This window comes from Andrographis paniculata, unplaced genomic scaffold (genome assembly GCF_009805555.1).
Source record: "Andrographis paniculata isolate CXL003 unplaced genomic scaffold, ASM980555v1 Contig19END, whole genome shotgun sequence".
Classification (NCBI taxonomy): Eukaryota; Viridiplantae; Streptophyta; class Magnoliopsida; order Lamiales; family Acanthaceae; genus Andrographis; species Andrographis paniculata.
Window position 1 is genome coordinate 524,579 of NW_026137479.1, and position 24,995 is coordinate 549,573.

Consider the following 24,995-nt stretch of genomic DNA (forward strand, 5'->3'; position numbering starts at 1 on the left):
GCCCACTTCAACACTTGTCGCTCTATGAGAAGTCGAAAACCAGCGAGCGCGTCCGAGGGCATTACCGTCTTTTCACTGAATATGCGTTGAAAGTGGGCATATAAATTTCTGCCCGCTCTATGGACTTTCAGGAGGTTTTCGTTTCACGGGTTTCTCTCCTACCGGAAGAAGCCAACCGCGTGATCGGAGGTAAATTGATTGTTATTCGCTTGAACATTTCGTCTTCTTTCTTATTTGGAATCGTTTTAGTTTTTGTTGCAACTTGCAAGCATACGAGCAGCCTATGTGCGTTTGGAGATGTGGATTTATGCATTCGCTGTGTGAGCTCGTAATTGTGTGATGTAATTCTTCGGAGGGTATATGTGAATTTTTATGTGATTTATTTTTTTGTTTTCAAAATGTGTGCCTTGTTTTCAATCCAAGATGGAGTTATCGGTAAGTTATGCGATTTCTGTGTTAAGCCTTTTTAGTTTTGGTGAGTAATTTGCTCTCGTGTTAGTGATTTAGTTACCGCGGGTTAAATTATATTAATGATTTTCTTGGATTCCATGAGTTGATTTGAATTCCAAACAGTTTATTCTTTGGCTCTAAATCGCCGATGGTTTTTAGAGCTACAGCATGCAAGTCGGCTCGGTTATTCTATGGATCTGATGATGTTGTATTTTATGAGGCTCTTCAACTTATGTCTTTTTATCTGGAATTAATTACATGCATATATACTTGAAAATAAGTCGTGCAGTACTCCTCAGGTGGGTCACCCCGCATTAGATCTGATTGTTAGAGTTCTTCTTCTTCCTCATCCATTTTGATTATTAGGTTTTGTTTGTTTGTTATGATGCAAGTTAGCTAGGTAATTGCCGTTGTAGGTAGGTAGGCATGATCTTCAATATCCTTTTGCTCCTTGAATTCTAGTTAATTTAAACAGAATCAACGATAATGAATGTTGAGAGAAGACAGGTACATCCAAATATCTGATGAGCTATTTCTGCGTGAATAATTGCAAGCATGTTCTGAGTATTTATCATGTGGTTTTCTATATGCTGTTTTTTATGCATAAAGTTAATAGGTGATCCCTGTGTTATATACATGATTTAATCTGAGAATTGCACCTGCACTTCTTTGGTTTTTTTTTTAAAAATTTATTCTTCAGGGTACTGACAGAAGGGAAACATGGTGAAGATTTGCTGTATTGGAGCGGGGTATGTGGGTGGCCCTACCATGGCCATGATAGCACTCAAGTGCCCCTCGATTGAAGTGGCCGTTGTTGATATCTCCGTTCCTCGAATCACTGCCTGGAACAGTGATCAGCTTCCCATCTATGAGCCAGGGCTTGATGAGGTGGTGAAGCAGTGCCGAGGCAAAAACCTCTTCTTTAGCACAGATGTGGAGAAGCATGTCTCTGAGGCTGATATAGTGTTTGTGTCAGTCAATACTCCTACTAAGACTCGGGGTCTCGGAGCAGGCAAAGCTGCAGATTTGACATATTGGGAGAGTGCAGCCCGAATGATTGCTGATGTATCAAAGTCAGATAAGATTGTAGTTGAGAAGTCTACAGTTCCCGTCAAAACAGCTGAGGCCATTGAAAAAATTTTATCCCATAACAGCAAGGGAATAAAGTACCAGATCCTCTCAAACCCTGAATTCCTAGCCGAGGGTACTGCAATTCAGGATCTTCTACAACCAGACAGAGTTCTCATTGGTGGGAGGGAAACCCCTGATGGCCTCAAGGCAATTGAAGCATTGAAAAAAGTTTATGCCCAATGGGTTCCTGAAGATCGCATCATTACCACTAATTTATGGTCTGCAGAGCTCTCAAAGCTTGCTGCTAATGCATTCTTAGCTCAAAGAATCTCATCGGTCAATGCCATGTCTGCTCTCTGTGAGGCCACTGGAGCAGATATTACCCAAGTGTCATATGCTGTTGGAAAGGACTCAAGAATTGGTCCCAAGTTCCTCAATGCTAGTGTCGGCTTTGGAGGTTCGTGCTTCCAGAAGGATATTCTGAACTTGATTTACATTTGTGAGTGCAATGGTCTTCCTGAAGTTGCAGAGTACTGGAAGCAAGTCATCAAGATTAATGACTATCAGAAGAGTCGTTTCGTCAACCGGATTGTTTCATCCATGTTCAACACAGTTGCCAACAAGAAAGTTGCCATCCTTGGTTTCGCCTTCAAGAAAGACACCGGTGACACCAGGGAGACTCCTGCGATTGATGTCTGCAAGGGGCTTCTAGGGGACAAAGCACAGTTGAGCATTTACGATCCTCAAGTCTCGGAAGAGCAGATCCAAAGAGATTTATCTATGAACCAATTCGATTGGGATCATCCCCTTCATCTCCAACCAATGAGCCCTAACACAGTGAAGAAAGTCCACACAGTATGGGATGCTTATGAGGCAACAAAAGATGCACATGCTGTCTGCGTCCTCACTGAGTGGGAGGAATTCAAGAAGCTCGACTTCCAGAGGATATACGACAACATGCAGAAACCAGCCTTTATATTCGATGGCAGAAACATCCTGGATGCAAATAAGCTCAGGGAAATCGGCTTCGTTGTCTTCTCAATTGGCAAGCCACTCGATGCCTGGCTCAAGGACATGCCCGCTGTTGTTGCATGACTGCGCAACAGTTGAGTTTTGATCAAGCACCTATCGATCCCTCCCAAAACAGCGCCTGCCTTCATAGCTATAAAACAGGCAGTCAGGGTTATATTCTTCTTATCCATAGTTTTCAATTCATCATTATTTTTTATACATTGCAATGCAGCTTGGTAGTAGGTAGTTGAAGGATCATCAATCATCACATGTTGCTTCCTATCTATCTATCTATCTATCTGTCTATCTATAAGCTTTTGACATTTCCCTTTATATTATTGATGGCATTACTTTTGCTAATTTTTATATTAAGGGTTTTATTATTATTCTTGGCTGCTGCTAAGATTTGCTTGAGAGTGAAACGTTATTATGTACACTGCAAGAATTTATCTAATTAAACATTGCTATTGGATTATAATTTTTCTGTTAAGCTTGAATTTCTTTTTGTTTTGTGTATATAAAATATTGGTCTTGAATTTAATTCCTTCACTACTTGGAAACATTTCTTGCGAAGGTAGGCTATCCCATTTTTAGATTTCCCAACTTTGGAAGTTGGTTGAATTGGAATTTAAATTAGCAGCAAGTCTAGGCTGGTAATGATTAAGGGTAGAACAAATAACAATTAATGTGAATATAATACATAACTGATAATATATAATAATAATAATATATATTATAATTGATTTTTTTTAGAAAAATAAAATTCGTAGTATTTATACAACATCTATATATTTTTTTTATAAAAAATTATAGGTTCACAATTTTAATTAATACAATATATATTATGCTAATTAAAAAAACACCAGCACCAACACCGTACCCTCCCAAAAAATCATTTTACAGTGATATTAAAATAAAATAGTAACAAAACATTACTCCCTCACAATAGCACACTTTTTAATTGTCCTGATTTGATGCCCATTTTGCAAATCCAAAAATAAATGAAAATTACATCTAACTCCATAATTTAATAAAATAAAAATGAAATTTACAATCGACTTTCATCTACTCCCGGGATCTCAACTCCCGGAGTAACTAACTTCCCACGGAGAACCAAGCCCGGGAGTCCTCAATAAACGTCCATCCTTCAATCACACTGTAGAAAATGCAAATATTAGCAATAATCACCAAAATTAAGCAGCAGACCAGAATCACTAAAAAATCGATCTTTACCCACTTCACAACCCAATCAAATTCATTATTAATTCCAAAAAATCTCTGTAAATCAGTAAAATCGGTTGAGTCCCCACCAGTGAACACACACTCACTCATCTTCTCTGATCCTGACCATCAATCATATCATATCATCATGCCTTTGCTTCCATTCCATGCAAATACAAATGCAAACGCAAGGCCTCCTTCCTTAGTTCCTCCCTTCTTTCCGATGATCCAATATCAGATTAGAAAGATTCAAATAGACATATAGATAGATAGATTTGATTTGGGCAAGTGAGTGAGTGAGTAACAACGACGAGTCGAAAAAGTGAGAGCACAAGCTTTTTTTAATTCAGTTCCGTTGCCAGATCTTGTGTGTGTCTTGCTGATGCGATGTCCTTCCCTTTAATCCTCCCAACAATTTGCTTTTCTCCGCGGTGAGATTGTTGCTACCCTCTTCGTTTCAGCAGTTACAAAGCTCGGGTTTTGTTGATCCGATTTCCGGAGTAATCATTCAATAAATTAATCAATTGTTCTTCCTCTTTCTGCTTTCAATGCGATGAACTGCTCTTCAGGTTTGTTGATTTTCCTCTGTTGTTTTGTTTTCTCGATTTTGTAGAAATGGGGCAAGTTCAAGAACAGAGGTACGTATGCAAGATATGTAGCAAAATTTGCGTCAGTGGGAAGTCACTTGGAGGGCATATGAGGGTTCATTCAGCCCTAATTTCAAAGGAGAAATCCGAGAGCGAGATTCAATTTGAAGAAGGGAACGATGATCAAGAAAGCTGCATCAAGAATCAATCCAACAGTGATGAAGAAGAAGAAGAAGAAATTGGGGATGAAGATCAGAGCAGCAGCTATGGCTTGCGGGAGAATCCGAAGAAATCTTGGAGGATTTCTGATCCCCAAAACGGCACCGTTTCGAAGATCAAAGCTTCTTGCAAAGAATGCAGCAAGGATTTCCCTTCATTGAGGGCTCTTTCCGGCCACATGAGGAGCCATTCGATCAAGAACAAGAAAGTGCACAAGTGTACTAAATGTGGTAAGGCTTTCAATTCAGTGAGAGCTATGTATGGCCACATGAAGAGCCACTCGACAAAATCGAAACCTCACGATGATGGCAATGGCAATGAGGAGAGCTTATCGTTGGGCTTGGATGGTCTATGCCCAGTCCGAGGTAAGAGATCTAGAATAAGATATAGCAATGCACCAAATCTTTCAATCTCTGGTTTCAATGCCTCTGCGTCTGCTGGTTCATCGTTTGAGGATGTGGAGGAGGTTGCCAAGTGCTTGATGATGCTGTCGAGAGGGGAGTGTGAAGAGTTTTCTGATGATGATGGTTCTGAATACTACGGCGCAAACTCATCCTACAAAGGCAAGGATTCAGAAAATGCATTCGATAATAAGGAAGTGTCACAATTTGATCATCTTGGTAGTGATTCAAGAATGTGCTCAGGAAATGAAGGTAGTGATCACAAAATGTCGAAGGTTTTCGCGAGGAAGCGTGGAAGAAACTGCGACGAAGCCTTATTAGACTCTTGCAATGATTCGAAAAGAAAGAGATTTTCTGCTGCTAGATATGATCCGAAGCTCGACTTGACGGGCAATCTGGTCGAGCAGGAGAAAGCTGGAACGAGCAAAAGCAAGGAGCACGAGTGCCCCGTATGCTTCAAGCTTTTTACATCGGGTCAGGCGCTAGGCGGGCACAAGAGGGCTCACTACAATGGACTTAATGAAAGCAAAATGAATAAAGAATCAGAAGTTTCTGCTGATGTATGTAATCTTCTTGATCTCAACCATCCGGCAATGGCTGCCGAGGAAGGCGCCAATGTGAAAAGGGAGGCGGGACTCAATGGTCTGTGGTGGGCGAACGGCAAACGTGAGGCCGCGGTGGTACTTACAACTTGAATCCATTGGAGAGCTTGAATATGAGATATTTGATGTTTCTTGATACTTTTTCAGACATATTGGCTCGAAAATTTGTATCATTTTTCGTGATTTTATGCATAGATTGGGTATATCACGGGCAAATTCTTGCCTCATTTTGCCATTTGGGATAAATACTTAGGTACATTCGTACATACATAGTGTTTAAAAATGGATTCTTTGGTTGGTGTTTCTAATTTTACATTACATGCACTGATAGACATATTTTTTGATCGTAGCACATTTTTTACAACTAATAATTTGCTTTCGACTAAAAAACTTATCTAATGGTACATTTTAAGAATAGCAAAGTTCTACAATACAAAAAATAAATAATATAAAGTGATTATGATTTTATTATGTTGTAGAATTGAATTTTATATTAATGATAAATTAAATTTATGTAATTGGGTTTGTATTATTTTTGTTGAAATGAAGAAGCCCAAAAGCAAACGGTCGAAATGGCCCAATATTGTTCATTATGTTTATGTTCGTCAATCTGATCTGAATCTGATTGCTGTCTGCAGAACATTTTAGTTTTAGAACATTATTGATTCATTTCATTTTCATTTTGGTTTCGGCTATGGAGTTGTAACGGCAAAATTTCCGTTCGACGATGGATCACACCGGATGGCCCCAGCCGCCTCAAAACCCTAACCCTACTGTTCATACCAATTACAATTATTCGTACGCCCCAGGATACTCCGCCGGAACTTTTCACAATCTCAATGCTGTCGATCCCTACCAATTGCCTAACATGTATCCCCCTCCTGCCGGATATTTTCAGCCTCAGCCGCCGCCACTTCCGCAGCCGCAGCCGCCGGGGGTTGATCCGCCGCCGTTTGTGCCACCGGTGGTAAACGCGACGTACGTTGAGCCAACCGTCACTTATGTGCCTCAGCCGAGTGCTATTGCACCGGCGGTGGCTACCTATCCCGAAGCAGACGTAAACGCGGCGAGGTGGGCGGCTTCTGTCAGAATGTATGGCTCCGCACCTCCTGTCGCTGTAAGGATTCTTTTTATTGGAAATTTTTGTTAGTGATTGGAAATGCGAGTAATTTGGATTCTTGTTCTTAAGTGGTGATGATAGATGGAGTCACGTTAGCTTTATTTTTACCTTAAATTTTTAGGTCAAAATGAATTGGGAGAAGTTTGGATGTGGTTATTGAACATGATTTTGACAAGTGGTCAACTTAATGGATTAATTGTTGCTAGAAACTATATGGATCACTGATTTCATTTTCTAATATCAGTATGATCCTTGTTTCTTAGTACACTTGCATTTGTTATGATGTTAATGTCGGTATTTGGGTGTGCTTGATATGGATTCTGCCATATGGATCTTGAGGCTGTGATCTAGTAATAAAACCAATTGTAGCTATTCTGAGTTAATTTCCAAGAATTTTAATGGCTGGGACTACTGAATGTTTGCATATTCTTCTTTGTCTGAAGAAGAATCCCATTGAAAATCAAAATGGGATCACCATTGTTTTTACACTTATGGCATCCCCAAATGTTGAGGAGCTCCAATTTCCTTGTTCTTTGTAATGGGATATCTAGTTTGTACGTGCCACCTCCTTTGTGTTTTAGTATGAGTGTATAGTTCTTGAATGTCAAAACATTACATGGTCATCACATGTCCATATTGCTTACTTTCATTGCACTGTTATATGTCATCACTGTCATTAACTTTTGAAGTATACTCACTGTATATTGTTATTATTAGCCTCACAAATATGATGGAGAAGTTAATTGGTTTCATTTTGGCCCTAGGGTGTTGCGGCGCCCACTCCCACAGTTCAGACTCCTCAAGGAAGAAGTAATACCAAGAAAAAAGGACACAAGAAAGTGAAGGCTGTGGAGTCTGCCACATGTGAAGTCTGCAAGGTTGATTGTAACAGCAAGGATGTTCTTGATCAACATAAATTGGGAAAGAAACACAAGAAGAATCTTGAAAAATTGAGACGAGCTGGCGTTGTAGCATCTGCACCTGCTTTCAAAGTAACTTCCCGAACAGCCATTGCAGGCAGCCTGGCTTCCACACCTGCTACTGTCTCATTATCTTCCCAAACTACAGTTACTTCCCAACCCATTGAACCATCTACCCTGAATGCTGCTGCCACAACTACTTTGCCCACTCGTAATTCTGCTCCTGTATCTGTCACAGCCACTTTGCCTGTTTCTGGAGCTATGGTTCCTGCCATGGAGGCTTCTCCGGCAGCTTTACCCGTCTCTGCCCTGAATGCTGCTACTTTGCCTGTTTCTGGAGCTATGGTTCCTGCCATGGAGGCTTCTCCGGCAGCTTTACCCGTCTCTGCTCTGAATCGTGCTACTTTGCCTGTTTCTGTAGCTATGGTTCCTACCATTGAGGCTTCTGCGGAAGCTTTACCCGTCTCTGCCCTGAATGCTGCTACTTTGCCTGTTTCTGTAGCTACGGTTTTTGCCATGGATTCTTCTTCGGCAGCTTTACCCGTCTCTACTCTGAATTCTGATACTTTGGCTTCCAATGCCACCGAGCCTGCACCCCCGACCGTCGCAGCTGCTTCACCTGTTGCTGGAACAGCCATTCTTGCCACAGGATCTGCTTCAGCAGCTTTACCCAACTCTGCTTCAGCTCCAACAAATAACCCTGTCATCATTGGACCAGAAGAGAATCCAAAGAAGGCAAAAGCTAGTAAGTCTAAAAAAGCACGGAAGAAGGCTGCTGCACGAAGCGATGACTTGGAGACAAAGAGAAGAAAAGTTTTGGAGGGAGGAGCTGCAGCTGATTGTGTTCGCTTGTGCAGCATTTGTAATGTGGTGTGCAACAGCGACACCGTATATAACTATCACATTGCAGGCCAAAAACACGCGCTGATGGTGAAGAAGATCGCATCATCCGGTGGAGTTGCTTCGGCCTCCTCGTGAACGACTTAACATGGCCTCCTGGTACACACTTGCTGAAACCGAATTGTAGATCATGTTTGAATACTATGAACTAAACTTCTGATGTGTACATGTATCTTTGGATTCAGAGTTTCGGTTCCAAAATCACTAACAATATGACATATATATGCAAATAATTATATATAACCCTGATCTACTTTGAAAAAGAATTAAAATTTGATTTTTAGGGAGAGGGGTGTGTAGCTATGTTATTATGGAGGGATTTATGATTGCAAAGAGAGGAGTAACACCAACAGTGATCCAGTATGGTTGGTTTATTTATTACATAATTGTACCAATGTATATTAGAACATAATTATAAAGATGATTTATTGATGAACTTCCACACTGGTGGCAATTTGGGATTATTATACTTGCCTCTCTCGTTGAACAGAACACTAAATCACTTGAAGAGGTTGGATGTTCCATATGTCCTTTGCGTATTCATGGATCGTTCTGTCGCTGCTGAACTTAAAGGATCCGGCTGTATTTAGAATCGACATCTTTGTCCATCTCTGCCGAATGAATAAGAATGTGAGCGAGTCGAATAGTTTCTTAATAAGGATGCACAGCTGAAATATATAATTCTTGCATAACCACCAATCTCACCTGTTGATCGCGATAGGCCTCATCAACCTCCTGTTGGCATTCAATGTAACTCGGGAAATCCTTGCCCACAAGAAAATAGTCTGCGCGCCCAAATCCTTCGTTCCCTTCCAAAGATCCCATCAGTTCATCATAGCTGTAAGACCCAAAAGTACCGCTTCTTACAAATTCTTTAACTTCTTCGAAACGTTCATCTGGTACAAACTGCAAATGCACAATGCCCAAGCAGAATGTTTTGTGGTTATTTTTCAAGGGAAGGTTTCTATGAATAAATTTGGTGCAAATTGCACAAAATCATAGCTTTAAACACAATAACTAGTATCTTTGAATGCAGGATGAGGAATGTGGTTAAAATCAAACTCTACCTTGCCTTCCGCCCTCTCTCTGCGGAGTGCTGCTATCTCGTGAGCTTGGGCACCAAAAAGGAAAAAATTGTCATGTCCCACTTCTTGCCTGATCTCCACATTAGCACCATCCAAGGTTCCAATCAGAATGCAACCATTCATTGCAAACTTCATGTTGCTGGTTCCACTAGCCTCCATCCCAGCAGTACTGAGGAATATGTAGACAGGTGGGGACGGTAAGTTAATCGTGCATTGTTAAGAATACTACTACTAACAAACATCCAATTTGGGTTTAAGGGAGAATTTCTAATAAGTGCAGTGCTCTTTCAGAATTCGGCAGGAATTCACTGTGAATAAAACTCATCTTTGTTTGCTATTAATCATCAAAATACACTTGAACCAAATCAAAAGCATTGTTGATAGTTTATCTACTATTTTTATGAGAATTTGAATAAAAACTAACTTTATATTCCAAGTAGTAGCAATTTAAATTGTTTACTGAGGACTTTACTAGTCAAAGCAAGAGCAACAAGACTAGAACAGAACAAGGAACCAAGGTGCAGGTATTGTCTGTGATACTTCAAAACATGAACTTGATTACCTGATATGCTGCGAAAGCTCACTAGCAGGAATTAATAATTCAGCAGCACTGACATTATAATCTGGAACAAAGACAACCTACAGAGATAATAGGAATAAATTTGCACGGTGAGTGTTGGTCAACAAAACAAAATAGGTCAGAAGCACATATATGGAGCATGGATATCAAAATCTCATTTGTTCCATAAGAATTACATTTGAGACCAAATAGTGTACCTTCAACAAATCACCAATATCCGGATCATGATTTATGGTAGCCCCGACATCAGTAATAAATTTTACAATTCTCTTGGCTTGTACATATGTAGCAAATGCTTTCCCTCCAAAGATACAAACTCGAGGAACAAAGTTTGCTATCCTTTCAGCCGCAGTCATTTCTTTCATTTTCTTATAGCGAAAAACAATGCCCAAGATGTTTAACAGCTGTCGTTTGTATTCATGGATACGCTTTACCTGGAAAAGGAAATTACTCATTAAGGGGACAAATGTTTGGAGTATCATGCCTAATTTGAAATGAAGGAACTAGAGAAATCTCGGTGAACATAATGCGCAACCAAAATACAAGCTTAGGGCTCATCAATCTCTTAATTACCAAGTTAAATTTTAAGATGATGTGAAGCAGGATAGAGAGAAACCTGGATGTCAAACATTGCATCAGGATTGACAGAATACCCAGTCTTCTCTTTAACGAATGAAGCAACCTTAATTTTGTTCCTTCTCTTTGCAGCCCTCCACTCAGCTTGGAGATCCTTGTTATCAGCAAACTGCCAATAATTATACTCCACAATCAGAATGTTAAAACAAAGTTAACATTGAGAAATTAAGAAGAAGATAACAATAAATGAATGGAGTGAGTTGACAAAAGTTCGTAATCACATCTCAATCAGCAAGACAATGTATGGATATAACATGGAGTACCTTCCGCAGTTCTGCCAGTTTCTCTGTTTTCAGGACCCAGTCTTCCGTATCTATCCACTTAGTTATCACCCTACTGAGATCAGGATTGCAGAAATGGATCCATCTTCTAGGTGTTACCCCATTTGTTTTGTTTTGGAACTTTTCCGGCCAAAGCTGGACAATACACGCTCTTTAACTATAAGATGAAACCTATTGCTGGCATAAAGGAAGAAGAGGAGGTTACCTCATAAAAATCACTAAAGACTTCTTTCTTAACTATTTCACTGTGGATCTCAGCAACCCCATTTACAGCATGACCACCAACAACACAAAGGTTAGCCATTCGGACCATTTTTGGCGGAGCAGGAACTGGTTCTTGATCAACTATTTCATCTAGAGTCTCATTCTTTTTTGTGTCTTCTCCCCCTTGTTCAGACTCTTCCGTAACCGACTCTAAATCATTAGATTCAATGCCCTCGTCTTTCTCGATAGAGAGTTCATCGGCGGGCTTGGGAAATAAATCTTTAACAGAACCAGGGAGATCAACATTTTCTAAAATTCTCATCGTGGCCAATTTATTTTCCAGCATTTCAGGATTTGATGTCCCATATTCTTTTATAAGATCTTCAATTAACTGAAAAAATACAATGAAGGCGGACAGCAGTCAAGAAAATTACAAGGCATGGGTTTTTCACCCCTTCTGATTAAATTTATATGTTCCTACCTGTTCATCAATCCTTTCAATGATCTCAACATGTCTTGGAAGTAGTCTCTGCATCAGGTCATAGTTCCATTTCTCCAAGGCCTCAGGTAAAACTGTGTGGTTAGTGTATGCCACAGTTCTGCAAGACATATGCCATGGGTGTGGTTAATTTACCCAGTCACGGCAAGAAATAACAGTTCCATTGTTTACTTACCAATTTTAACAAGCTTTCTTATTCATAACCCCACCACACAAACATATAATTTCTTCAACAAATATGTGAATCCATTTATTAATATGATATGTAATGCAGAAAGAGTGATTTATCTGGTTCAAGCACAATTGAAGGCAAGAATCTGGGTACAAAGAGTAGTCAACTGTGTTAAATAAAAAAAATATATACATATATATATTTGCTTAGTTCTTGAAAAGGCACTAGTTGATAAAGAAATTACATGAGAAGAGTTTGAAGGCCACAACTTGAATTCTTTGTGAGGCTTCTTGAAATATTTCACAGCTCTAGAAAATTAAAGATAGTTCAGGTAAAATCATAAAACTCACAGCTGTGAACCAAATTTGTATGATCTGTTCTGAAAGGTGGACAACTCAATAGTTCAGTTGCAGAAAAAGGAAAATTACAAAGGTATAGTTTTACGGGTTTAAACTGGAGAGGATGCAGTTGCACTGACTTCAAATTTAAAAATAGCAGGCAATGGAAAACAATGCAAATTGAAATGCTACTTTGGAGATGAAGCATCCTTTAGCGGAGAAAATTTACCAAGCTAATACAGCATACCTCTGTGTAATCTGCCAAGCTTCTTCCCAACTAAGACCCTTCAAATCCATCAAAATCCTCACAAGCTCTGGGATACATAAAGTTGGGTGTGTGTCATTCATCTGAACAGCTACTTTATCAGGAAATTGCTCCCATCTGACATTTCCACCAGATCTCCTCTCAAACCTTGAAATGATATCTTGGAGAGAAGCAGAACATAACGTGTATTGTTGTTTCAGTCGAAGTATCTTTCCTGCCTCTGATTCATCCCCAGGATAAAGTATATAACAGATCTGTTGTCAAAGACATTCTACATATGAATGCATCATCGATCATTTGAATAAATGGCCTATGTCACAAACTCAAATAAATTAAACGTAAACTTCACCCTGTAGCCTTATGCATGTAACACTTTCGCTTGTTACTGCTACCAGAACTCAGAAAAATGTCATCCAAACAAATGTGAATAAACCTAAATCAGATATTTCTACTTATTTCTTTATAATATGAAACCTGAAACATAATCCACAAGTTAGTATTTCAATACAGGCATAATATCAGTAATATAGTAAATTGTTTAAAAAAAAGTAATTTAATAACTAAAGCATCCCGGGAGATCTATCCCTCAAGGGTTAAGGCACAAAAAGAGTATGATCATCACACATCAGGACACACACAAAGAATTCAAAGGTTAATTAAGAAATTAATAAGTTGGAGAAAGGACAACATAATCGTAACAACCATGGATACTAATACAAAACTTACTTTCTCTGCATTTGCTTGAGCTTCACATGCTTCAGTGTGTTCTCCAGCATTGAAGGCATATAAATCAAACTGATCAGAAGGTACTTTAGTGGACCACAGCCTAAGATTAATTGTAGTCTTAGTCTTATATCCAGGTATTGGAACATCATATGCAACAGCAACAATATCTTCACCACCAATCCAGCGGCTTTTCCCATCTGACCCCACCACAACTTTGCCATAAAATTTCACAGGATAAGATACATCATTTCTGACAATTTCCCAGGGATTGCCAATCTGACAGGAACATATGAGTGTTCAACAGGGTATAACCAACTGAAGAACATAGATAATGGCGAAAGTAATGGGTTGAACATGAAAGAAAAGCTTTGCTCAAACAATGAAGGTTGAAAATAATCTGCATGAAAAATAAAGTTTTTGTGGATTTGTACGAATCATACATCAAGCCAATTTTCAGCGACCTCCACTTGGCCATCCTTTGTAAGTTGTTGCTTAAATAAGCCATATTTGTACCGAAGGCCATAACCCCATGCTGGATAATTTAAAGTGGCCAATGAGTCCAGAAAACACGATGCAAGCCGGCCTAAACCACCATTTCCAAGTGCTGCATCTGGCTCCTGTTAAAGGGCCAGCAAAGTAACTTATGAATAATATAGAAATGCGGTGCTGGTATGATCAAACAGAAGTCTAGACATGTATAGCTCATAGAAATGCTACAAAAGAAGTGGAACTATTTCAACTTCAAGATATCACAACAAAATAGAGTATGACCTGAGTGGATACAGTTTCCAGATTATGACCCAGCTTTTCTAGAGCCTTCGCATATTCACCAGTGAGCTCCAAATTACCAACTGCATTCAGTAATGCTCTACCCTACAAATGGACTCATAGTGACAGAGATGAAATATTAGTTATCAAGGTATGGTGGGTTTTTTTTTTTTTTTAAATATATATATATATATATATAAAGATATGCCTGACATGTATATTAATCATACCGTACTCACAATATTCGATACTAAAAAACCAAGAGAGAACTTAGACAAACCTGCAAAAATTCCATGGACAGATAGTAGGCTTGCTTTACATTCATCTTTTCGTAAAGATCATATGTTGCATCCCAATTGACAATAAGTGCATCCCGGACACTTTGTGCAGTGGCAAAGAAGGCTTTGGGCGCTGTAAAATTCTCAGAAGAAAATAATGGAGTGAACTGTGCATGGAATTGAATTCTTGAAGCAATAGATTGAGGACTGGGAGGAAATGAACTCGGATCATCTGGAAATCCTGACCACATCAAAAAGAACTCAAATTTTAGATTATTCCTGAAAACAGTGAAATGCCAGAAGCATACACAACTCAACTTCACCAAGTTCATCAATTTCGATCATAAACTAAAAGATGTTAGATGGTACTCACAAATCAATGAGGTTCAAATATAAAAACTATTTTAAAATGATTCATTTTGTAGTCAAAACATCAGCAAAAATTGCCGCGCCAACTCCATCACAAATTCACAATCAGTAAACCTGCTACATTAACATACGATGAACAAGATCAACCACAGCTCTATAAGGTACAGTAACAAAAGCAGTACCTTGGTCGGTCACCGAGTCGCGAATGCTCTGCTTCGGCTCACTGGAGACACACCTAACGCCAAACAACGGTTTAACCCTCAGCAACACAGCTGCCTTCGACTTCGAGCTCCGATTCCTGGAGGCGAAATCAATCAACCTAGCGTTGGAAGAGCAACCCGAAAATGCCACCGCCGCTCCTCCACTCGCCATTTTCACTCCACAACCACAAATGCACCGCCACAGCTACTTTTTCCTGCCCAACACGGACCGAGAGAAGCGCGCAACCTATCCCGTCCGTGAAAAAGGAAATAAAGGCAGGGAACAGCGGGCAATGGCTTCTGGTGTCTTGTAGCCGCAATAGGTAAACATCCCCCGTCGCCATTGCACTGATCATTTCCCGATACTTCACGTGGCGTGACGGCTGTTTACGTTAGCGTAATAATGAATGTGGGAGTCGGATCCTCTGCGGTCGATTCCTCCAATCTTGGTTTGCACTCGCCACGTAGTTGTTCTTTATTGGACAGTGTTTTTTCATAATTACAATCATAAGGCCCAAATTAAATTGGCTGGGCTTGATTGATTAAGCCCAATGGTTTGGGATCTGAGGTCCTCCGAGTCTTGCACTCGCCACGTGTTTGTTTCTTTATTGGACAGTATTTTTTTTCCAATTACAATGATTAGGTCTGGCCCAAAATAAAATTGGGCTGGACTCGATTGATGGAGCTCAATAGTTTTGGATCTTAGGGCCGAGAGTCTTGACTAGCCACGTGTTTGTTTTTAATTGGATAGTGTTTTTTTAATTCAAATCATTAGGTGTGGCCCAAATTAAATTGGACTGGACTGGATTGACGGAGCCCAACGGTCTGGGATCTGAAGTCCCGGAGTCCCTGCGTGTAAGCTAACAACGCGGTTTTAGCCATTGACCGAACAAGATAGACAGATATGTATGACGGAATGTATGTATAATGTATGTGTATGTATTGTAACCGCGGCAGAGAGAGAGAGAGAGGGGGGAAGATGGGAATGGGTAATGATTGCTGATTTATTACCTCTCAGGCTAAAATATTCAGACATTTATGGAAGAAAAGTTATGGATTTGGGGGGAGGACCGAATGGGATTCAAGAGTGGCAGTAATTAGCAAAATGGGTTCTCTCTCTACAATCGCTTTTCCCGACAGAGAGAGAAATTCAACCCCCAGCCCCAGGCGTCATTAATACACGCAGAAGAGAAGAGCACCGAGGAGATAGATTAGGAATTTGATTTGGAGAATAGAGAAAGTCAAATCTTCCGAGCGATTTTCTTCTTTTGATTTTCCTTTTCTTTTTTTCTATCGATGCATTGATCCCCCGTCGTGCGCATTCATCGAATTTATTAATTCGTTCTGATTCCGGCAAAGTGAGCGATTTCGCAATTGGAAACCCTAGGGTGGATTGATTTCGGGGCCAAGATTCTTGGGGAAACCCCAATGCCGTGGGAGGGTTGAATCGAGATCGGTGGATAGGCGTTAATGGTGGGAGGGTTGATTGGGGGAATTTTAGGAGGGTAGAGGGAGGGAAGAAGGAGGAGGAGAGGATAGCGGTGGAGAAGAAGGCGGCGGAGGAAGAAGATGCAGCTGCACTTCTCACCTAGCATGAGAAGTATAACGATATCGAGCGGCAATGGAGTAAGCGGCAATGGAGGCACTGATTTGATGAAGATCAAGGTCGCAGCTCGCCACATTTCGTACCGCACGCTGTTCCACACCATTCTCATTCTCGCCTTTCTTTTGCCATTTGTTTTCATTCTCACTGCGCTTATCACCCTTGAAGGCGTCAACAAGTGTTCTTCCATTGGTACTTCTACAGATCTTCCTTTTTCTTTAATTTCCCCACTTATTTATGTATTCCTATATCTTGATTGGGTTTGTTTTGTTGGTTGTTTGATTGGCTTCTTATTGATTTCTTAAGTTGTTCTGATTTGTGCTCTACATCTTCTGGCTGATGCTTTGTTGATAATAGATATTTCGTTGTTGTGATCGTCTTATTTGCTGCATAGTCTTTGTTTCAAGTTCTTGGATTTCCTTGTTCTTGATTCAAGGTTTTGATCTTGGGCTTGTTGAGATCAAAGGCTGGTTGGAAACTTGGAATCGTTTATCTCATTAATTTCTCATCCTAATCTGTTTGGTAGTTTCTTGTTTTGGTGTTTGTGATCAATCTTGCTAATCATCAAGACAGCAAATCGAACTTCTTGCTTTTCCTCTTCTTGAGTGTTCTTTTGAGTTCTTTGGTTCATTATACATCTAAACATAGAGCTGTATACTTACATTTTTTCTTTTACAAGTTATCTATGGAAACAATTTTCCTTTTTAATGCTTTCAGATTGTTTAGGACGAAGATTGGGGCCAAAGCTTCTTGGTAGAAACAGTGATTCTGGGGTAAAGTTTATAATGTCATTATTTTATATGTTGACTTGTTATGTTATCTTGCAATTTGATGAGATAATTGCTTATGTTATTGCATTTTCATTCTGGACAACACATGTAAACCTTGAAATTTGTTGTAATGGCAGAAGCTGGTGAAGGACTTTGTTAAGATCCTGAATCAAGTGAATGTGGAGAAAGTCCCCACCGGTCTGAAGCTCCCGGAATCTTTTAGCCAGCTTGTTTCCGATATGAAAAACAACAAATATAGTTCAAAAGATTTTGCCTTGATTTTGAAAGGAATGGTGGGTGTTTTTAAAGCTATTTGTTTGATTTCAGATTCTTTTAAGTTTTTCGATTCGAGATTCCTTTTGACTGAATCTTGTCTTTACTCTGACAGATGGAGAGATCCGAACGTGAAATCCGGGAATCCAAGTTTTCTGAATTAATGAACAAACATTTTGCAGCTAGTGCCATCCCTAAAGGGATCCATTGCCTTTCATTGAGGCTAACCGACGAATATTCTTCCAATGCTCATGCTCGGAAGCAGTTACCATCGCCAGAACTGCTGCCTCTGCTGTCGGACAATTCCTACCATCACTTTGTGGTGTCGACGGACAACATTCTTGCTGCTGCCGTTGTCGTTGCTTCTACTGTCCAGTCATCCTCAGACCCTGCAAAGGTCGTCTTTCATGTAATAACTGACAAGAAAACATATGCCGGCATGCATTCATGGTTTGCTCTCAATCCATTGCCTCCTGCCATAATCGAGGTAAAAGGTGTGCACCAGTTTGATTGGCTGACGAGAGAAAATGTCCCGGTTCTTGAAGCTGTGGAGAGCCACTATGGGATCCGGAATTATTACCATGGTAATCACATTGCTGGCACAAACCTTAGCGATACAACACCTAGGACGTTTGCTTCCAAATTACAGGCGAGAAGTCCCAAGTATATATCGTTGCTCAACCATCTTCGTATATATCTTCCAGAGGTATTTGTTACCTCTATCTTCACTGTCCTACTGTTTTGTGGTCTTGAATTTCTTGTTCTTGATTTAGCATAGTTAACAATTTTTGTTTGTGTTTTTCAAATTTTAGCTATTCCCGAACCTTGATAAGGTGGTTTTCCTAGACGATGATGTTGTAGTCCAACGAGATCTTTCTCCTCTTTGGGAAATTGACCTTGACGGGAAAGTCAATGGAGCTGTCGAAACGTGTCGAGGTGAAGACGAGTGGGTCATGTCCAAGCGATTTAGGAACTACTTCAACTTCTCCCATCCACTCATAGCGAAAACCTTGAACCCCGACGAATGTGCGTGGGCGTACGGGATGAACATATTTGACCTGGCGGCATGGCGAAAGACGGATATAAGAGATACTTACCACTCCTGGCTAAAGGAGGTAAATTGAAATTTTCATCAAAGAACATCTATTACATCAGCCTGACCTGCACTGCCGAATGTCTGATGCTACATTTCTTATTGCATACTTCTTTGCAGAATATAAAGTCGAACCTGACATTGTGGAAACTCGGAACACTGCCACCGGCTTTGATTGGATTCAAGGGTCATATCCACCCGATCGATCCCTCCTGGCACATGCTTGGATTGGGGTATCAGAAAAAGACCAGCGTCGAGAATGTAAAGAAATCTGCGGTGATTCACTACAATGGGCAGTCGAAGCCTTGGCTGGAGATCGGGTTTGAGCATCTGCGGCCCTTTTGGACAAAGTACGTGAACTACTCGAACGACTTCATAAGAAATTGCCACATCTTGGAGTTCTAGCGAACGTGTACAATATCAATAGCTGCCGTTGAGCTGAAATTTGAGAAGCATTGTTGATAATATGCTGAGGAAGAATCCATATCATTACATCACATACAAATCAAGGGGCAACTAAGGTATCTGAAATTTTTCTGCTGGATCGATAACTGAGATGCGCTGATATTAGTTCGTTAATTCCTTGAGTTTGTAAAGTAGCATTCAATTCGTCATCGTTGTCTATTTTTGGTTGGACCAAGAACAGTACTATGTTTCGAAGTTGCCGATGAGGTCTCTTTCCTTCCCTATGCTGTCTTGGTGCTTGGCAAGGGAATAATGGTGACAAATGCATATGATATGAGCAACATAGCATCAAAGGATGGAAGGAAGGCCAAGAATCAGGTTTACATTACACACAATTGAAGATCCTGCTGTTGTTATAAGAGTTTCTTGTGGCCATGGAGATTGATTCTTTCTTTTCATTCCTCTGTTTTTGTTTAGCATCGAGTTCCTATTACATTTCTGTGTACCCATTTTGACAATTTTTTGTGTAGGTTGTTGTGTATGTCTTGTTGTATTCATTCCTTCTTTTTGTTGTCGTTTGTAAGTATGTGCAGAGATTTTTTAATATTCTTTCCATTTATATAAGGATGTTTGCTTTGTCCAGAACAGTAAATAAATAAATAAACGAGGGAGTTGACACGCTCTGAATCTGATAATTATCCACGAAACGACGTCGTTTTAGAACCTTTTTCCGGTAAATAAAGACCCTTTCGCATTCTGATCCCCAATCACAAACAACGCAGGGGAGATTTGTCTGCGACCACAATGGGTAAGCCTGAAGGAAAATTGGGATTAACCTTAATCGGAAAATTGTGATCTTTTCTAGGTAAGTCTGTAATTAATGTTCAATGGTGCAGAAGGAGTAGGAGAGGAACACGAAGAGACAAGTAAAGTAATGGAGGGCATGGCTTCAATAGCCCTTTTGCCCAATGGCTCTATTTCGGGGCATTTTATTCATCTTCCCCACTCAGTGTGCTATGGCCTCCATGGAACTGGTAAAAAATTCCACTACTAAACTTTCTTAAAGAATTTTTTGTTTATTTGGTGAATTCTAGTTTGGGTGTTGCAATGCGAGGATTTATGATTTCTTGTTTGGTAAACAATTCCACCATTAAACTTTCTTAAAGAATGATGCTGTATTTATGTGGTGAATTCTAGTTTGGGTATTGCAATGTGAGCACCTATGATTTTTTTTTTAAAACTTATGATTTCTGGTTTGGGCATTATCATTGTTCTGTTTGCATAAAAAGAGTTGGGGTGTGAAAGGGAGTGCAGCAGAGGTGAAGATTATAGATTGGTGAAGCTCACTGTAATTGACTATGCTGTGAGTGCCATTGTTATTTTCTTTAGGTTTTCTTGATGGATATTTTGATGATTTGGAGTTTAACTGAAATTGGAATTCAAGCAATAACGATGACTTCTAAATAACAGAGTAAGAGAGAAAAAGATGTGATTGTGGAGTGCAGAGGACATGATGCTGCCAAGATTTGTACCATTGATCATGCTCATGGGTAATGGTGAAAATGATGTGATTTCATGTTTGTTAGTTTGATTCGAGATTTGATACGGTAACAGATGGCAGAAGGATGTTGTGGGAATGGTTGAAGAGAAGCATGGGAAACCCAAAGTCTTGGTTTCGTTTGAATGCGAGACGCTGAAAGCTGATGAAGTCGCCGAGGATCATCTCAGAAAGTTCATGCCTAAGTTGGTTGGGATGGGTGCCATTGGTAAGTTTGGTTTCTTTAGATCACAATTGAAGGAATTTGTTCAGTTTGATTTCAGGCTGAACAGCAATGGTTTTGAGTTCATTCAATTTGATGATGATCACTAGCAAGTTAAATGATAAGTTTCCAGATTTGATCAAAATTCTTGTTGACAAGAAGCCTCAACTTGCAGTTAACATTGGCGCGATGACCATCACCGGATTGGAGTTCGATGCAGAAACTGAGAAATAATGAACTGAACACCGGATTTTGATGAATTTGTCTAGTAGATGACACAACACTATCCTATGTTTTCAACAGCTTTTTGAGCTTTTTGCATATCCATCTACATTTTTGATAGTTTGTAAAAATGTTAAATGCTGATGTAGTGATAATCGTATGTACTTTCAGGATAAATTGGATCAAATCTAACTAAGGAATTCCATGGCAGAAAAAGACTTAAAAAAGGATGCTCTTGTATTCATAGACAAGAAACAATCAAGAATATATACACACCAAACATCATTATAGAGCTTTTTAAACCAAACCAACCATCAAGAAAATCAGTACAAGCCCTGTAAACATTATAGAAAAGAACCAACATTTCCCCTCTCTCTCTCTCTCTCTCTCTATAAAATCAAAGAGAAAAGAAAGAACAAGCATCCCTAGCAATTGATTTAGAACGCACACCAAAACCACTCAGCACAACATTCCACACCTTCCAACACTAACCACCACAGAAAAAAAGATTAGCAGTTTTAGGAATTTTTAAGTAAATGTACTGTTTTCGCCTAAATTTTGTCATGAATGGGATGAGATGTTCAGACGGTTAGCTCTCCTGGAGAGAAATGACTGTTTCAAAAGCTCCCACCAGGGCCTTTACTTTGCTTTTCCTGCTTTCGACAAGTTTGCTTGCTGTTTCTTCAATCACATTGTTGAATAAACACTGAGCATCCTTCTTGTCCTGCACGTCTTGATGTTTTAAGACAACCTTTACAGAGGAACTGCTAGCAGTAGTTCCTGTTTTATCATTGGCTCCTCCCTTTCGCAAGGTTCTCCCCATCGACCCCTTGCTATCTTCGGTGGCGAGGACTCTTGCCCTCCTAAATCTCAGTTTCCTTGGACTGTAATTATCTGACTTCAAGTCGACGACCTTCCCAGTTTTGAACTTCAATTTTACAGGAGATCCATGCCTGACATCAGATACAGCCACTCTGCCCTTTCTAGGAGTCTTGTTATGATTTTCCTCCACATGTTTTGGAGACTCATGACTGCCAGAGGCGAATTTGGCAGCTTCAACATTAATGTGCTTAATTACTCCCACATCCACTTCATTAGAAGCCAATGACGAAGAATTTGTATCAACCAATGCTTCAGTTGGTAGAGATGGTAATATGGAAATGGCATGATCATCGGGGATTGACTCGGGGATATTGTTTTCAGTTTCTGTCTTGATGACATGCAAGGTTTTCTCAGAAACCTTCCCATCAATGGATGCTCTAGTCTTGGCACGGGGCAGCTTATTTTTGTCTTTCAGAGGAGAGACCAATTTTGGAGTTCCATCTTTTCTCAATTTGATAGGTGCTATCTTGACAGTAGAGAGTTTAGGGGACAATACTTTCTTTGTGGATGCCTTTAACGCAGCTAAATTTTTCCCTGTCCCAGAAATATTGTTTCTTTTCTCTTTTCCACTTGCATCCGGCTTTTCTGAAGACAATGATGGTTTAACCTTGACCTTCAAAGAAGAATAGTGATGCTTCGCTGGAACAGCTGTCTTTTTCTCTAATTTTTGGGCTTTAATATCAGCGGATGACACTTTCTTTCCAGGAACTTCAACCTTTTCAGTTGGGAAGCAAACGCTCTTGATAATTTCAGGGGGCTCTGGTGAGGGAAGTTTCTTAGGCATTGGCTTGTGCTTAGCCAGACCTGTTGCACTTTGTCTAGGCAAAGAAGTTTTCACATCTGAGGACGTTCTGGCTGCTCGCTGAAATGATTTGGCATCACGAGATTGCAAATCAAGTGAAAGCTTTTTGGCATCTGCTGAATATGTGTTCTTGGTAACAACCTCTGCCTTCTCCAAAGATTTCTTATGCTTTGTAGAATTGGATCTGGTATTAGAAGAAGGCTCCAGGGGAAGTGAATGCCTTCGGTTCTGTATTGGTGGCTTGTCATTAACAACCTTTTCCTTCTTTTTATCATCCGCAACCAGTATCTGCACAGGAATCAGCTCATTGGGTAACACTCTACCATTTCTTTTCCGAAGCAGCCTTGCCCTTGCTTTTGCCTCTTCTTCAGAGGCATGATTTCTTCCATATTTACAGAGATCATGGCATGAACCAGCAGACCTCCTCATATAATGAGGAACCACATCATCCTGACTCTTGGTGGAATGTGATTTTTCGGTAGAATTTCTCACTAAACTGCTACCAATGGATGCTCTGGGATGTACAACATTAGCACTCTGGCCATCAATTGGAGGAGCTGAATTCTCAGCAGTAATACTGCTCATGATGATACTGCTTTCCTCATCATTTCCCTCAGGAGCTTTCAGTGAATCAGTGCGTTCTTCAACCATGAAAATTGACTGAAAGAAAGTGAAAATCTAATTCCTGTCAAAGATAAATGGAGATAGTTAATATTTAAAAGATATTACCCTACAAGAATCAATAACTTTAGGTATGAATCGAGGGAAAGGATGCATTTTGGGGTGTTTCGGATGCAAGACGAACTCTTGAACCATTTCCAGCACATGTATATGATTACTCAGACAGTGATCCAACTTAATATTTAACAGTAACCATAGAGATAAATTGAATAAATCTTACAGAAGATAAAACACCATCCGAGGGTAAATTTATGACTATGCTTGCATAAAAAATGAATATGATTAATGTATTCATTCCTCCAAGAATTGTTCCAGAGAAGGGAAGAAGTGATTCATTACAATTACATAAAAAGTGAAAAGGGATACTATGTTGACAAGTAAATTTCAGACATTTATGACAACTACGTTATGAATAGGAAGCTCCACAAGTTCAATTTAGATACACAAACATTTTGCATAATAACTCATCCATCATAAAACACAGAAACTTCTTTAAATGCATGAACAGACAGACAAAAACAATCACAACAATAGTATAAACACGAAGAAATTGAACGGATAGAAGTAGGGATGGAAAATATTGAAAAAAAGTGAATCCTTTCTCCCACGATATTCAATGTCAATTCAATAAGACAATCCATAGCTAACCAAATTCCCAATCTTGATCAAAGGGATCGTTCAGATATAAAATAACAGAATCGCCGTTTCAAAATAGAAAAGAACAAAACCCTAATCGAATGCGAAGGAAAAACAGCACCAAAAATGGACATATACGCAACAAAGTACGACCTCCTTTAATGCTGGATCACAATCCAAGCCTTCAAAAAACCTCAAACGTGATAACAGAATCAAATCACCCACAATTCATACCGAAGGATGTATTTAATGAGGAAAGGCGTTGAAAAAACCTCACGAATCCGCCTGCGTACCTTTTTTCCTTCCCTTCTTTCTCAAACCCCTTTAAAGCAGAGCAAAGGGAAAAGCTTTACAAAACAACTGATGCAACAATATACAAGAAATAGATTTGATTAACATCGAAAGGGAGCTTAACATATGAATATCATACCTTCTCAGTAGATCCAATAAATATTTCAAATCTTCATGAGAATCATCAGCATATATGAAATGGTGATCGTGCAAGCGACGCCTATGAGATTTGGTAAGAAATCTGAGAGGGAGAAGGAAGAGGAAAGCGATCAAAGGTGGAGAGGTGGTAAGGTCGGCGCCAGTTTTTCTTGTTTAATATTTTCCATGTTCATATTCAACTTCCTTTTTTTCGAAGATATAATAATAATAATAATCTAATTACTCCCAATTAATTTTTATGGGCAAAATTTTATTTTAATGGCTAAAATTTTCGTAAATTCAAAATGATATAAATGAGTTGATGTTACGTCCTTCAAGACAATTAATTTAGAAGGAATAATATGTAGTAATTTATTCCAAGTTATTTGCACATTTTTAATTACAAAACGATTGTGTATTTTTCAATTTTTTTAATTTACTTTTTTTTATTAAAATAATAATTTAAATATGATTATTATCACATAACAAACAGCATGGATGAATTTATACTTGCAAAATTAATTTAGATAATTATA

At 39.4% G+C, this 24,995-nt stretch overlaps 7 protein-coding genes across 17 annotated transcripts; 5 read left to right on the forward strand and 2 right to left on the reverse strand.

The window, feature by feature from the left end:
- Positions 1-55: 55 nt before the first annotated feature.
- Positions 56-3,022, forward strand: LOC127244438 (UDP-glucose 6-dehydrogenase 3). The gene is made up of 2 exons (XM_051264989.1): positions 56-189; positions 1,151-3,022. The coding sequence occupies exon 2, from the start codon at positions 1,171-1,173 to the stop codon at positions 2,614-2,616; it is 1,446 nt and encodes a 481-aa protein (XP_051120946.1). The 5' UTR covers positions 56-189; positions 1,151-1,170; the 3' UTR covers positions 2,617-3,022.
- Positions 3,023-4,001: 979 nt separating this feature from the next.
- On the forward strand, positions 4,002-5,757 carry LOC127244496 (zinc finger protein ZAT9). Of its 3 annotated transcripts, none has more exons than XM_051265037.1 (2): positions 4,002-5,122; positions 5,204-5,757. In XM_051265037.1, exons 1-2 carry the CDS (start codon positions 4,369-4,371, stop codon positions 5,653-5,655), a joined length of 1,206 nt encoding a protein of 401 aa, XP_051120994.1. In that variant the 5' UTR covers positions 4,002-4,368; the 3' UTR covers positions 5,656-5,757. The 3 variants fall into 3 exon arrangements, with proteins under 3 accessions (XP_051120994.1, XP_051120992.1, XP_051120993.1); XM_051265035.1 differs by having other exon boundaries at positions 4,002-4,253; positions 4,367-5,757; XM_051265036.1 differs by having other exon boundaries at positions 4,002-4,184; positions 4,367-5,757.
- A 434-nt stretch (positions 5,758-6,191) lies between these two features.
- LOC127243549 (uncharacterized) lies at positions 6,192-8,662 on the forward strand. The gene is made up of 2 exons (XM_051263639.1): positions 6,192-6,679; positions 7,447-8,662. The coding sequence occupies exons 1-2, from the start codon at positions 6,290-6,292 to the stop codon at positions 8,578-8,580; spliced, it is 1,524 nt and encodes a 507-aa protein (XP_051119596.1). The 5' UTR covers positions 6,192-6,289; the 3' UTR covers positions 8,581-8,662.
- A 155-nt stretch (positions 8,663-8,817) lies between these two features.
- On the reverse strand, positions 8,818-15,256 carry LOC127243491 (alpha-1,4 glucan phosphorylase L-1 isozyme, chloroplastic/amyloplastic). Its single transcript, XM_051263545.1, has 15 exons — positions 14,886-15,256; positions 14,337-14,575; positions 14,060-14,161; positions 13,729-13,905; positions 13,289-13,564; positions 12,545-12,816; positions 11,770-11,887; positions 11,290-11,679; positions 11,067-11,219; positions 10,784-10,912; positions 10,365-10,601; positions 10,150-10,226; positions 9,570-9,756; positions 9,208-9,408; positions 8,818-9,113 (listed from the first exon to the last, which is right to left on the reverse strand). The coding sequence occupies exons 1-15, from the start codon at positions 15,073-15,075 to the stop codon at positions 8,997-8,999; spliced, it is 2,865 nt and encodes a 954-aa protein (XP_051119502.1). The 5' UTR covers positions 15,076-15,256; the 3' UTR covers positions 8,818-8,996.
- A 580-nt stretch (positions 15,257-15,836) lies between these two features.
- Positions 15,837-19,683, forward strand: LOC127243534 (probable galacturonosyltransferase 14). 3 transcript variants are annotated; one of them, XR_007837008.1, is made up of 7 exons: positions 15,838-16,698; positions 17,224-17,279; positions 17,414-17,569; positions 17,665-18,255; positions 18,362-18,664; positions 18,763-19,163; positions 19,289-19,683. XR_007837008.1 is itself a non-coding variant. In XM_051263631.1 (6 exons), the coding sequence occupies exons 1-6, from the start codon at positions 16,473-16,475 to the stop codon at positions 19,045-19,047; spliced, it is 1,608 nt and encodes a 535-aa protein (XP_051119588.1). In that variant the 5' UTR covers positions 15,837-16,472; the 3' UTR covers positions 19,048-19,683. The 3 variants fall into 3 exon arrangements, 2 of the variants coding, with proteins under 2 accessions (XP_051119588.1, XP_051119576.1); XM_051263631.1 differs by having other exon boundaries at positions 15,837-16,698; positions 17,233-17,279; positions 18,763-19,683; XM_051263619.1 differs by having other exon boundaries at positions 18,763-19,683.
- A 28-nt stretch (positions 19,684-19,711) lies between these two features.
- Positions 19,712-21,194, forward strand: LOC127243560 (uncharacterized). Its single transcript, XM_051263650.1, has 6 exons — positions 19,712-19,855; positions 19,944-20,081; positions 20,337-20,410; positions 20,518-20,597; positions 20,662-20,813; positions 20,983-21,194. The coding sequence occupies exons 1-6, from the start codon at positions 19,852-19,854 to the stop codon at positions 21,039-21,041; spliced, it is 507 nt and encodes a 168-aa protein (XP_051119607.1). The 5' UTR covers positions 19,712-19,851; the 3' UTR covers positions 21,042-21,194.
- A 104-nt stretch (positions 21,195-21,298) lies between these two features.
- On the reverse strand, positions 21,299-24,649 carry LOC127243498 (uncharacterized). Of its 7 annotated transcripts, none has more exons than XM_051263555.1 (3): positions 24,461-24,649; positions 24,324-24,352; positions 21,299-23,398 (listed from the first exon to the last, which is right to left on the reverse strand). In XM_051263555.1, exon 3 carries the CDS (start codon positions 23,362-23,364, stop codon positions 21,619-21,621), a length of 1,746 nt encoding a protein of 581 aa, XP_051119512.1. In that variant the 5' UTR covers positions 23,365-23,398; positions 24,324-24,352; positions 24,461-24,649; the 3' UTR covers positions 21,299-21,618. The 7 variants fall into 7 exon arrangements, with proteins under 7 accessions (XP_051119512.1, XP_051119537.1, XP_051119520.1 ...); XM_051263580.1 differs by having other exon boundaries at positions 24,303-24,352; XM_051263563.1 differs by having other exon boundaries at positions 24,265-24,352.
- Positions 24,650-24,995: the final 346 nt, after the last annotated feature.

What these genes read in the sequence shown, in the direction of transcription:
- LOC127244438 (XM_051264989.1), top strand. Translation starts at nt 1,171, where the DNA reads ATGGTGAAGATTTGCTGTATTGGAGCGGGGTATGTGGGTGGCCCTACC.
- LOC127244496 (XM_051265035.1), top strand. Translation starts at nt 4,369, where the DNA reads ATGGGGCAAGTTCAAGAACAGAGGTACGTATGCAAGATATGTAGCAAA.
- LOC127243549 (XM_051263639.1), top strand. Translation starts at nt 6,290, where the DNA reads ATGGATCACACCGGATGGCCCCAGCCGCCTCAAAACCCTAACCCTACT. An exon ending in GCTCCGCACCTCCTGTCGCT is followed by an intron (nt 6,680 to 7,446) that starts GTAAGGATTCTT and finishes TTTTGGCCCTAG; the next exon opens with GGTGTTGCGGCGCCCACTCC.
- LOC127243491 (XM_051263545.1), bottom strand. Translation starts at nt 15,075, where the DNA reads ATGGCGAGTGGAGGAGCGGCGGTGGCATTTTCGGGTTGCTCTTCCAAC. An exon ending in GAGAGAGGGCGGAAGGCAAG is followed by an intron (nt 9,409 to 9,569) that starts GTAGAGTTTGAT and finishes GTGCATTTGCAG; the next exon opens with TTTGTACCAGATGAACGTTT. An exon ending in AGGCCTATCGCGATCAACAG is followed by an intron (nt 9,114 to 9,207) that starts GTGAGATTGGTG and finishes TTCATTCGGCAG; the next exon opens with AGATGGACAAAGATGTCGAT.
- LOC127243534 (XM_051263619.1), top strand. Translation starts at nt 16,473, where the DNA reads ATGCAGCTGCACTTCTCACCTAGCATGAGAAGTATAACGATATCGAGC. An exon ending in GTAGAAACAGTGATTCTGGG is followed by an intron (nt 17,280 to 17,413) that starts GTAAAGTTTATA and finishes TTGTAATGGCAG; the next exon opens with AAGCTGGTGAAGGACTTTGT. An exon ending in TTCGTATATATCTTCCAGAG is followed by an intron (nt 18,256 to 18,361) that starts GTATTTGTTACC and finishes TTCAAATTTTAG; the next exon opens with CTATTCCCGAACCTTGATAA.
- LOC127243560 (XM_051263650.1), top strand. An exon ending in CTATGGCCTCCATGGAACTG is followed by an intron (nt 20,082 to 20,336) that starts GTAAAAAATTCC and finishes TTGCATAAAAAG; the next exon opens with AGTTGGGGTGTGAAAGGGAG. An exon ending in ACCATTGATCATGCTCATGG is followed by an intron (nt 20,598 to 20,661) that starts GTAATGGTGAAA and finishes ATACGGTAACAG; the next exon opens with ATGGCAGAAGGATGTTGTGG.
- LOC127243498 (XM_051263606.1), bottom strand. Translation starts at nt 23,364, where the DNA reads ATGGTTGAAGAACGCACTGATTCACTGAAAGCTCCTGAGGGAAATGAT.